General features: G+C 38.4%; 1 protein-coding gene across 7 annotated transcripts in view; it reads left to right on the top strand.

Annotated features, from left to right (window-relative positions):
* Nucleotides 1-12,947, top strand: part of MYO6 (myosin VI) — a 125,990-nt gene that overhangs the window by 20,048 nt on the left and 92,995 nt on the right. For 4 of the 7 annotated variants that reach the window (XM_042439856.1, XM_042439850.1, XM_042439835.1 and 1 more), the window contains exons 7-10: nt 3,285-3,382; nt 5,848-6,012; nt 7,733-7,813; nt 12,472-12,652. In XM_042439856.1, coding sequence (XP_042295790.1) covers nt 3,285-3,382; nt 5,848-6,012; nt 7,733-7,813; nt 12,472-12,652 — 525 coding nt within the window. Of the gene's footprint in view, nt 1-3,284; nt 3,383-5,847; nt 6,013-7,732; nt 7,814-10,859; nt 10,869-12,471; nt 12,653-12,947 lie in introns of all 7 variants that reach the window. The other 3 variants (XM_042439841.1, XM_042439820.1, XM_042439861.1) reach the window with 1 other exon arrangement.

Below are 12,947 nucleotides of genomic sequence, written 5' to 3'. Positions count from 1 at the left end.
TTGTGTCTTTCTTGTGAATCTGTTGTACATTTTCTTGACAAACTGGATAACTTGAGTTGGTCATGTACCAGCTCAAATTGTTCTGAGTGTTACAAACCAGCAATGACAACAAGAAGAAAAATATTAAGGCAGTACAAAAGTTGTCCGAGAGTAATTAATTGATATCTTTGTTCTTCCATAATAATCAGTTTTTAAAAACACTTTTTAAAAATTACTTGCTAATGTCTGCTTCTACTTCACTTCTTTCCAGAGTTCCTTACATATTGTTGGAACTAAGTGCATTTTAAAATGTTTTGTTTTGAGATAAAGTCCAGTTTTAAATATAGAATTAGCAAAGAATAAGTAGGGCAGTTTTATTAAAAATGCTGAGCAAATAGCACCACAGTGGTGTTTATCACACAGAGGTTTTTGCAGCTTTTTGCAGCTCAGTTCTGACATGGCTGCGGGTCCAACGATGCCAATTCACGCTAAAACATGTTGTGTTATCTCATGTGATTGCTTTCTATGGGGGGTTCTTACGAGGCGCTTCTGCATTCAGTCGGTACTGACTCCTCATTTTGGTGAATTTGGAAACAAGCAAAGTCACCAAATCTGCTTCTAATCTCATTTCAAGTTCACTTCGAATTGGTCTGGTGTGGAAGATCACTCCGATGTCGCCCCCCTTGGTCCCCTGCATCCTTCTCCTTCATCCCCCTCCTCCTCCTTCACCCTCTGCCACCCTGCCACCTATCCCATCATCCCCTGCCTGCTCCTACACCCCAATCTGTCCCCTCCTTCACCCTGCTGCCTATCCCATCATCCCCTGACTGCTCCTTAACCCCAATCCTGGCCCCAGTGACCCCCTGCGACCTGTCCCATCATCCCCTGACTGTTCCTTCACCCCAATCCTGGCCCCAGTGACCCCCTGAGACCTGTCCCATCATCCCCTGACTGCTCCTTCACCCCGATCCTGGCCCCAGTGACCCCCCTACGACCTGTCCCATCATCCCCTGACTGCTCCTTCACCCCAATCCTGGCCCCAGTGACCCTCTTTGACCTATCACATCATCCTCTGACTGCTCCTTCACCCCGATGAAGGATGACAGCTAAGGAGGGGGCAGGGAAGGAGGACAGCATCCAGAGCCCCATTGAGCATGTGCAAGGGTGCCAATTCAAATAGTTGAACCCTCTGGTGTGTTAATACAATATGCACTCACCACGCTTTGTTTGAATCCACATGACATGATTTGTCTGGAATCAAACTGACTCTGCTTCCCCCTCGATTTGGAAGAGCAACTGAAAGGCAACCAGTTGTGATAAAACATCACGATTTAATGTGAATTCGCATTGCTAGAAAGAAGTGACTGCGAATTTGGTGTGAAAAAACATCATGTTTCATGTTGTTAGAACAGGACTGCAGATCTGAGCTGCAAACCCCCCACGTGTGATAAGGCTCAGTGACAGCAAAACCTAAACCTCCACTGAACCACCATGTTAAATATAAAAGGATGGAACAGCCTCATGCCCTTGTTATAAGTTTCCAGAAGCTTTTAATTTGGCTGCTTTTGGAAACATAACACTGGGCTGGCTAGTTTGTAGCAAGCCAATTGCTGCAAGCATTATGCAGTCTTGATAGCTTTGCTAATGATGTCATTGTCTGCTTATAGTGTCCATGTGCCATCTATGTGCTATCTATGTGCATTGAGTGGAAGTGTTCTTACCAACTGGGAAGCTATAGCAGGTTAATATGACCACATGCATAAGCATAATGAATGATCATTTTGATGGGTTAGTTTTGGACATGGTCATTGAAGAGTGTGGTTCCTGCTAGCCAGTGATGTGGGAGATGAGCTGAGTCCACATAGTCTGGGCACAACTCCAGGCATCTGCTTGTTTCAAGGCTGCTGACAGTGTCTGTGTTTCTAGCTGCACCATTAATTCAGGGCTTTTGTCTCCTTTTCCTCTGCCAGTTGCTTTGATCCAGGGGGTCACAGAAGCAATTAGAAAGATTGGTGCATTGTGTTCACAAGGAGAGAATGTATGTGCTTCAATATGCATGGGTGGACATATTAAACAGGTTAAGCAACTTGAAATTTATTTTTCCTGCCTGAAGCCAGCTTTTTGGGCACATCTGACACTGCTAACTCACATATAGACTGTATTGTCTGGATTAGAGGAGAAGTCCTCACTTGCTTTTTTCTTTGATGTTTTGCTTGAATTGTGTATTCAGAAGCAGATCTTGGGAGAGGGATTGGTTGTATGTCTGTATTTATATATAAACAAATAAGAGCTGAAGTAACCTGTATTTCTTGCCTAAATTATTAGTTCAAGAAATGTTGATATTAGTATAATGCAAGTATCTCCTGGCTGACACTTTCTAGGTATCTTGGACTGCAAGTGCTCATATCATCAACATTGGAAATGATGGGAGTTTGTATTTCAACACATCTGGAGAATGTTGGGTTGGGAAAGGCAATGCAGTTCATCTATAAATATTTTATTAGGGACTTACTTATGTATTTCAACAGCTGTTGGTTGTTATTATGATATATAAGTAGGCATTTCAAACTTGTGGAAGAATTGCTAGTAAAACTATGGCCAGAAGCCAAAGAGATAAATTAACTGTGCTCTTGCCAAGTAGAATTCTTTTACTCTCCTCTCCAAACAAACCATTAGTCCTTAACTGAATAACTAAAATTACTTTCAAAATTTCTCATTGAATTTTCAATTCAGTTTTAAAAGGAATATGTTGCTTGACGTGGACCTTTGATGTTTGAAATCACAAAAATTAGTCCTCTTCTCACAAGAATATGGGAAACTATCTGAATGCTGTTTTGGATCCCATGTCATGTGGTTTTATGATAATAATAGTTTTTTCAGATGGTTTGGAAAAAGTAATTTTTAAATTACAAGTTGGATCCAGAGTTTGCTGCTACCGTCAGAGCATGTTCTGCTCATGGTATGCCAGGTGAAAGGAAGAAGTAGAGCTGACTTTAGCCAATTTCCTCCTTTTCGTGCAACTCAGACAGTACCATGCTCCAGCCCTTTGGAGTGGATCTTCAGAAGGCATAAGGGAAGCAAGAACTAGTTAAACTCACCCCCCCTCCCCCAATTTCCACTTCCAAAGGTATTCCACTGGATCAGAAGCCTTACATAAAGGCTGCTCCGTTCATGAGCGACAGATTCTAGATTCAACCATTTTCCTTTGTTTCTCTGGGCTTCCCAATACTAAACAATGTGAGTTATTTTCTTCTGGTTTGCTCAATAAATTTCTTATGAAGCTTGTTTTATTTTTGCTTTAATAGCCAACCCACTTCTAGAAGCGTTTGGCAATGCGAAGACAGTTCGTAACAACAACAGTAGCCGATTTGGAAAATTTGTAGAAATCCATTTCAATGAAAAGGTACCAGTCCTTTTTTTTTTGTCATAGGTATGCAGAAATTTCCTATTCCTTTCTGGAATTTGACTTGAGAAATCCTTGCCTTTTGGCCCTTTGGCCTTTTTACTTTCTCTATACCTTTCATATGGATCGTCTTGCAGTGCGAGGATATGTTTTTTTCATGTAGCTGAACAAGTCATCTGTCTTCTGATTTTAATGATTCTATACTCACAGAAAGATATAAATATAGACAAGAGACAGTAAAGTCAAAGTGCTCTTGTAGAAATGCTCCAGGACATGACTTGAACATTCATAATCCTCCCCTCCCTCCTTGGCCCAAACTCTTTAGTTCTGTGAATCAAAGAACTGAAGCAAAGTTATATTAATACTTTGCAAGTTGAGAAAACAATGGTGTGCACATTATTATTTACATATTATGCCATACTGTGTGGCTTTTTATTCTGGTAATTGAGCTTATACATTTTAAGCAATCAAACAGACCTGTAACAAATACAACAAATGAAAGGCTGGCATGACTTCAAAGTTGTTTGTGTAATTCAAGTTTTTCTTTATTTTATTTTTTAATTAGTGGCCAAAGCAGGTCTTCTAGATTGGTCCTTGAGATGTTTGAACTACATCTTACCATTGGACTACAACTGTGTCCCCATGCTGGGTGGAATTGGTGGAGTTGTAGGCCCAAACATCTGGAAGTCCAAAGGTTCCCCAACCCCAATACTGTTGAGATAGTAGTAGTATTGGGTTCTTTAATACTACTGGGATAGTAGTATCCCAGGATCAAATACAAGTTAAATGTGCCTGTCTGCTACCATTTTAAATTTAAAGCTTGTCATAAGCTTCCATGCTTACTATTTTTACTATTGAGTTTTGTTTTAACCATTTAATTTAATCTGATTGGACATTTTGGGGCCTCATGTGCTCATTTCAGTGCCCCATTCTCCCACAATAAGTTTTTTTTTTCCTAGAAAAGAAATTTGATGAAAGAAGCATGAGGTAGGTTCACAATATGCTGGTATATTCCTGGTAAGGTTTCTGGAAAAACTAATATTGCCTATTTCAGTGATTCCTTTCCCCTGGCTGAGTTGGAGTAGTGATATGGCTGTCTTAGGCACCAATTTTTAGGGTGCCAAACAAAAGCCTACTAAGTTGTTGTATGTTTACTCAAGATGGCTTTCTTGATTTTTATCCCCATAACAACCTTGTGAGATAGTCCAATAGTGCCCAGGATCATGATGTAACCAAGCACAGATTTGAATCCAGCCCTCCCAAGTCCAAGTGTACCACTTTAACCTATACAACTTACTGGCTTACTGTCATGGACAGAGAGAGCTGCTTGTGTGATTTTTCTACTTCATGGGCCCAAATACTTTAACTAGCTTTTGATGCTATACACCTTGACTTGGATGGTGATGCACTATTTGTGGCACCATTTGTGACTGTCTCAGTCTGGGTCTACACTGGCCAGAATACTCTGATGCTGCTACTGGAGTTTTCTGGCTCCAGATCTGCCCCAAATTGCCACCGTCACCTCCACATTCTGGAGTGATACTGGGTGGCTGTTTACACACGTGTCCTGCTGTGCTGCCTGGCTCTACAAGTGTTGGGTGCTCCCTCTGATGTTGAAAATGGGTCACTCAACATCAGTCACACGGCCTGGTGACTTGTTGTGATCTAAGAGAGAGCAACTCACACCAGTGGTGTCACTCCAGAGTGCTCTGAATTTTTCTGGAAAATCCTGAGCAAAAAGTAAGTCTTTTTAAGGCAGTTTAAGACAAGAATGGCCTGGATTTGATACAGAACTGGCCTCATGTCATGAAAACAGTCTGCAGTTGGATCAGGGCTTTGGCACTATGTTGTGAAGACAGGTCATGTTGAGAGTGAGGGGGAAACCACTTCATTTGGTCTGTGCAGACATGCCCTCAGATAGTAAAGTGTCTTTGGCTAACCCATTTCTGTTAAAACATTAAATTGTAGTTCAGCCTTAAAAATTCATGTCCACTTCTCTATCTGTTAGGAAATTGGAAGCTTTTGGATAGTCTTGGATAGTTTCATTGAGCCCAAAGTGGGTTCAGTAGTGGTTGAACTGATGTTTTACCAACCATGTTCCACAGTCCTATGTCCATGTATTCAAAGCACTGTGTTTAACAGAGCTCACTTCCTAGTAATTGTGCCTAGTACTGCAGCTGTAGCAGTATATTTGTGGGATAACAATAGAGCAGTGTCCACATTTTTAGCTAAGTTGCATTTCTTGGCTGATTGCCACAAAATTAAAACTATGTGCATTTAATTTTGATAAAAGAATTGTATTTCAGACATTGTTTTGTGACAATGTTTAGCTTAGCCTTTTTTATTCCCTTTCTTCCATTTTTGTTTATATCAGTGAGGTCATCATGTAAATGAAGACATTCACATGATTATATCCAAACATGTAGTTTTCCTCCTTTGATAATGTGCTTTGTTTTTTCTTCTAGAATTCAGTGGTTGGTGGATTTGTATCACACTATTTGCTAGAGAAATCCAGGATTTGTGTTCAAGGCAAAGAAGAACGAAATTATCATATTTTCTATCGGCTGTGTGCTGGAGCCCCGGAAGATATAAGAGAGAAACTGTACTTAAGTTCACCAGATAATTTTAGGGTGAGTTTATTTAATATTCATTGGATTTATATCCCAATACTTCTCCCAAAGCTGGGATTCAACACTAATCTTCCTTTCCATTCTTTTTTCAAAATACTTACAAAGGGTTGGATTCAGTCATATGTAAAGTAGATCCATTTAAATAGTTATGACTTCCTGGAGTCCTACTGATGTTTATAGGTCTACTATAAATATGATTATTTCTGGGACCAGTCCTACAGAGTTATGAAACATACAATTTTTTTATTTGAGCCAACTGTATTTGAATCTTACCCTCATATGTCAACATCTTCTTTTAATGTAGCTTAATCCATTAGAACTTTTCATGCAAACCGGTATTGTATTTATTTTGACATATCTCTGAGTACCCACATTGTTGGGGGGCAATTAGCTTACAGCTGTAAACCACGTAGACACTTTTAGTTCAGTATGAAGTGGTATATAAATGAAGCTGTTGTTTTTTTTACAATGATCTGCAGTCTACCACAAAAAGAAAAAAGTGAAACCAGAATAAAACTTACGATATGTGAAACCTAAACTTTGTACATCTAAACCCAACCATTTTTTTAAGGTCTTTCGGGGTTTCTGGAAAGCAATAGCAAGTCTGCAAGTGAATAATATCTACCTCACTACTTTTGGTATTACAGAACAACAGAATAATGTTGCAAATCCTAACTTTGAGTATTACCATATAGTACTACTCTGTAAATGTGAATATTGAGAGAAGCTGATGTCTTAGGACTGCAGCAGAGGGTGAAGGGTGAGCATGTGAGCATGAGAAAGACTAGGGTGATTTTTTCACAATAAACAATAGCTTATTGTGATTTCCAAACACAGCACCGAGATTTATTCATACTTCAGAATCTTTTAAGTATCTTTACTCTGTATGTAATTCAGCTGTTGAACCACTTTAGTGTTTACTATATGCATTAAGCAGTACAACTGGATGTTGTAAAATTATGATGGAAATATTTCCTATGACATCATTTCTTAGAATATTTTTCTTGTTTTGCTCTAATTCATTTCTAGCATATAGGCCTATTTTCTGCAGTTATTTAAAAAATAATTTGGTTGCCCATAATCCAGGTAATATTTAATATCAAATAGCTCCTTCCAGATTTACATCTGTTAGAAACATTTTGCTCAACCAATTTCTTTTTAGGGGGCCATTTATTCTGGTTTTTTAAAAAATATATAAATATAATTTTAATTAAAAAATAAATATAAAAATGCAGGTTGAGTATCCCTTCTCTTAAATGAATGGGACCAGTTTTGTGTTTTGAATTCTTATGGGATTTTTGGGATATCTGCATTTGTATATACATAATGAGTCATTATGAAGTTGGAGAGACTGAGGATCTGTGAAATGACAGGAGGCATGGATTCTTGCCATTTCAGAGATCCTCATATCTTTCTCCAGCTCTGTCTCTCTCCAGTTTTGCAAATACAGTACAGTTATGTACTATGCTCCTTGTGTTGTAGCTCAGAAAGTTTTGGATTTTGGAGTACCTCAGACTTTCTGGATGAGGAAAACTCAACCTATAGAAGCAGTATATTCAAACTTAATAGAACCCAAATGGGGCCATAAACTAAACTTCACGGAAAATATAGTAATGTTTCCTTTCTATTGTGATTGTGATGGTGACTCACCTCTTCTAGTTTCTTCTATAGTTCTTGTGCTTAATCTCATACCTCTGTGTTTCCTTCTGTGTTCCAACAGTACTTAAATCGTGGATGTACCCAATATTTTGCTACCAAAGAAACTGATAAGCAAATTTTACAGAATCGCAAAAGTCCTGAGGTATGAGATTTCTTCATACATTTTGCTTTCTTTGAAAAACATTGTGATATGCAACATGGTATATCTAAAACCTGTTTCACCCAATACTTTTACTTGTCTTTACATGCCAAGTAGCTTTGAAAGTGTTGTTTAGGAAGAACAGCTGAATCTCATTACTACTGTTTCACCAAACAAATGTTCACCACTGTCAAAAACTGGCATCAGCCATCTTGATAGTCACTGTGAGTCTTCATATGTGCACAGATCCTCATGTGGCTGGGACACATGTTTTCTACTAGTCTTCTAGCATATTTCATCCAGAAGCCAGTTGTTTTATCTGTTCCTTTCCTGAAGAAACAGGACCCGACTAATGTTTATATGAGTTAAACTGGTAAGAATCTTAGCATCAATGTTCTAGAGAAAATCAGAACTGTAACTGTAATCTCTCCTTGGATTCTTACCTGGTCCCTTTCATTGTACACTATTCTAGCACTTTGATACCACATTAAGTGTCATAGCAACAATTCATGGAATCTTGGCATGTGTTGAGGGACTAGAGCTCTCTGGTTGACAGTTCTAAAGACCTCTTCTGAAACTACAAATCCCCCGATTCCATAGTATGGAACCATGGAAATTCAATATTCCTCCCTAGACTATAAACCCCAGATTTCCTTAGGATGTAGCCATGGCAGATATTCTTCCCTGAGCAACAAATCCCAAGACTCCATAGGATAGATTCTAAAGACCTCTTCTGAAACTACATATTTCACGATTCCATAGTATGGAACCATGAAAGTTCAATATTCCTCCCTAGATTATAAACCCCAAATTTCCTTAGGATGTAGCCATGGTGGTTATTCTTCCCTAAACTACAAATCCCAACATTCCATAGGATGGAGCAATGACAGTTAAATGCTTCTCCCTAAACTACTGAACCTTGTAGGTGCAGCACTTTTATCCTCGTTGTATTTTTAATGCTTTTCAACTGCTTTCACATGAGTACTATTTTAATGAAATACTTGATTGGGTTTCGAGCAAACAAAAATATTGAGGTGCCAGTTCATACAAATCATACTCATCACATGTAGGTGGATCTCATCTGCAGGGATGTCCCATCATTCTGTAGTAGCTTTTATATGTGAATTCACACAAATTCACATGTCAGTGTGAATTTGGTGGATCTATTTGCAATGTCAATTTGGCAAATCCTAAATGACACCTTTGTGTGGCACTGAGCTGGTACAGTAGATGGCTTATGTTTCTTCCCTGCCACTACCTACCCTTGGTTTCTGTCTGTACTTTGCCAAGAGCTTTGGGCTATGAAACATGTGGCTCCCCAGATGGAGTTGAGCTCCCATTTCCATCAATATTAACCAGTTTGGCCAGTATCTGTATCCACGGATTCTGCATTCATAGATTCAATCATCCATGGCTTGAATATATTCATAATAAAATAATATTATATTTTATATAAGGTACATAATTTTACTAGGCCACTGTATATAATGGGATTAGAACATCCATGGATTTTGGTAACCATGGGGATGGGGGCTGGAGCCAAACCTAAACAGATACCAAGGGCCCACTGTAGTATATATACTCATCTATAAGTCTAAAAATTTATGCCCAAAAACTGACCCCAAAATCCTATTTACAGGTCAGTATGGTAATGTGATAGCAGCTTTTTCAGATTTCCCCATGCAGTTTCTTTCTGTTCTGAGCCAAGCAGATAGAGTTCTTGGTGACTGATTGATTGCTATTTGTTTAACAGTCCCTCTCCCACCCGTGAGCTTAGGTGTCTTGTTAGTGAAGGCTGAAACACTGAAGCCTTATATTGATTTCTGCTTCCCCTTTGCCCCTCACATACACACACTGAAGGGGCCTCTTCACACTCAACCTATCCGCAAGTCATGTCAAAATCCATAATTTTGGCCCCAAAACTTGCTCTCAACATATACATGAGGTCAACTTATAGTCAAGTATATATCGTAGTTTATCTGGAGGGCTGAACGATTCCCAGCCCTGGAACAGAGAAAAAGCTGTTAGTACTTTAGAAAGCATATCAACATAGGATGATGACTTAGTGCCTACAGAGAACGATAATTTATTAATTTCTTTCCTGGAAATATTTTGGACACTTACATGATTGCAGTGTAGTAGTTGGTGGACAGTAGTTTCCTACTAATATTGTATTGAAAGTCATGCAAATTACTATAAAGATGTTTTTAAATATGAACCTTGTGCTATCTTTCGAATATTCAAGTGTGTAAAGAATACATAATGCTGTGAGTCATTTTCTTCAAGCCAGAATGAATATGGCTAGGAACCCTTTATAAACTACAGGCTCATTCATGCAGTCATTTTGAACCCATGGCTGCAGTGGCTTTTAAAGTAACTGCTCCGGAAAACCATGCAGAATTCATGAACTGAGCCCAGGTTGTCTTTTTGCATGCTTTCACCACTACTACTGGAGAGGCACTGGTACGGATATATGATGATAAACTATAAAAATGTATTTTCACACTTGTAAGGTGGGAGAAAGCTTTGCATAATCAGTATTTCCTTTTCACACCACCTCCTGTGATCTTCTATCTCACCCCATTCCTTAGCATAGCGAAGGGAGAGGATTTACTAAACCTTATGTTTTGTGTTCTAGGGAAATGCAGGGGAGATGTGGGTGTCTCCTAAAATTGGCTGTATCAAATTACTTTCTGCATTCACAATGTCAGGTGTAACCTGCAGTGGGCACAGAGTCCAGGGGTGTCTTTGTAACTTTGCGTTTTAATAATTTCACCTGGGCATGAGCTCTTAAAAAAATATTCATGAAAAAAACAGAGCTGCTGGACTTAGTATGACATTTGGTACTGATCTGCAAGAATATTACCTCCCTTTTCTAAGCAGATGCTATGCTTTCTAGCCTCAATCTAGTCTACCATAGAGGTCATTTTCCTACAGTCCACTATAGAGATAATTGTTTTTCCAATGCTGAACCTCACTGAACATATTTAATAATAGAAAGTGGAACAATAAATTAATGCTTACATTATTTTTGTCCTTTTCCTGTCAGGAAGATGAGGTGATCACTTTGCATAATTTGAAATTTTACTTTTATCAAATTTCTATGTGATGTGAATTTTTCAGATGCATGTTAGCCCTTCTGTTTTTAGGTTTCTTAGAACAGTGTTGGTCCCTCATCTGGGATTAAACTGGATAAACTGTGTGTCCAACTGTATCTTATCTTCAGTTTTATACTAATTTTTAAAAATAATTACAAATAATATTATGCATGCTTTTTTCTCCTTGCATGTAGAGTAGCCAGTTTGCTTTTTTCATTAGTTTTTTTAGATCTCTGAATTGATAGTGGTGTGTGGTGTTAGAGCTCAAACAGCTGAATAGCCAAAACTAGGCATGTATAAAATGTTCACTGGTGAAATTTATGCATTATCTGAGTAAAGTGAGCACCGGGTTATATGTTCCTGTACCTAGTTCTATCTGCCAGTACTAGTGTTTGTTTTCTGCTAAATTTTACATATTCACACTTTGCTTGTAATCTGCAAACATTGCTGAAGTTACTCTTGCCTGTTTTTGTGTGGCACACTAAAACAAAAGGCTAACACAAAATCAGATATTAACAAGCATGCATTATTTTTTTTTCTTTAATGGAGTCAAAATTAGGGAGAACTGTAGATCATGAGAGAAGCATATACAGTCAGCTCTTCTTATACGCAGATTTTTTATACACGGATTCAAGCATCCATGGTTTGAAAATGTTAAAAAAAAGTATAAATTTCAAATATCAAACCTTGATTTTCCATTTTTATAAGGGACACCATTTTGCTATGTCATTATATTTAATGAGACTTGAGCATCCATGGATTTTGTTATTCATGGGGGATCTTGGAACCAAACCACAGTGTATAACAAGGGTCCACTGTACTGTATATCAAGATGGTATTGGATTCAATCCCTGGCATCTCCTGATAAACTGAAATGAATTCCTTCCTGAAAGAGTCTCTTCTAATCAATGTGGACAATATTGACCTAGATGTAATACTGATCTCTGTATAAGGCAGATAAATTTATATCCACTGCTCATGGCCTATTTAATTATTACTTAAATGGCAGCTGTTTGGGCACTTACTGTTTGTTTAATTTGGTACTATTAATTTTGACTCAACTATGGGATTTCAAGTGTTTGGGCATCATGTACCAGCATGACGATGTCAGATTGTATCATGTCACAATGCTATGGAGCCGACTCAGAGGGAAAGCAGCAACTTCCAAGTGAACCCTATTTGTGGCCTCCTTCAACCTTTTCTGAAAAGGATCAGACTTCTCACATAAAGTGAAAGCACTCATAATCCCATTCCATTTGGATTTTTCCCTAGCTAACACTACAGTACTGACATCTTGTTCCAATAGACTCTGTCTAAAATTATGAATCAATATTCCCCTCTCACTTCTTACTCCACACTCATCTAATTTTGTCCATGTTCATCCTGTTTTCCTCTTTCCTTTATGTTGCTGTAATCCACATTACACGACCCTTAGCATTGTGTGTGCTTAGGAGTGTTTCTTTTCTTACTTCAGAATGTTTTGTTTAGGTTGGCTATGTGTTCACAAAAAGAAATGTTCTTTTTCATGGTTTTGAGAAAGCTTATCTGTTTTTCTTCTCTTAGTACCTGAAATTAGGCTCTCTAAAAGATCCTCTGCTGGATGACCATGGAGACTTCAACAGAATGTGCACTGCAATGAAGAAGATTGGTTTAGATGATGAAGAGAAGCTGGATCTCTTCCGTGTAGTGGCTGGTGTTTTACACCTTGGAAACATTAACTTTGAAGAAGCTGGGAGCACATCTGGTTAGTTCAGTTACCACTAAATTCTTTGTACTTTGACCAGTGTCACTAGTTCATTGGAAGAGTTAGAAATTGAGTAAAGCAACCCTTAGTACAGGAATGAGAATCATGTCATTCTCTTGAATTACTGCTCCCAGCATTGCCAACATGCTTGGAGTTTCTGTTCTGTAGCATCTGTTGCTTGTCCTAATGTAGCACCAGAAAGGACAAACTATTTCTGGGAGTCTGAATTAAAAACAACAACACTGGTACTAGGTGGAATTATATTTGAACATTTTGAAAATGAGAAATAGATTAA

The sequence above is a fragment of the Sceloporus undulatus genome, chromosome 1 (assembly GCF_019175285.1).
Source record: "Sceloporus undulatus isolate JIND9_A2432 ecotype Alabama chromosome 1, SceUnd_v1.1, whole genome shotgun sequence".
NCBI classification, from domain to species: Eukaryota; Metazoa; Chordata; class Lepidosauria; order Squamata; family Phrynosomatidae; genus Sceloporus; species Sceloporus undulatus.
Note: the sequence above shows the minus strand (reverse complement) of the source record. Positions and strands in the feature narration are given on the sequence as shown.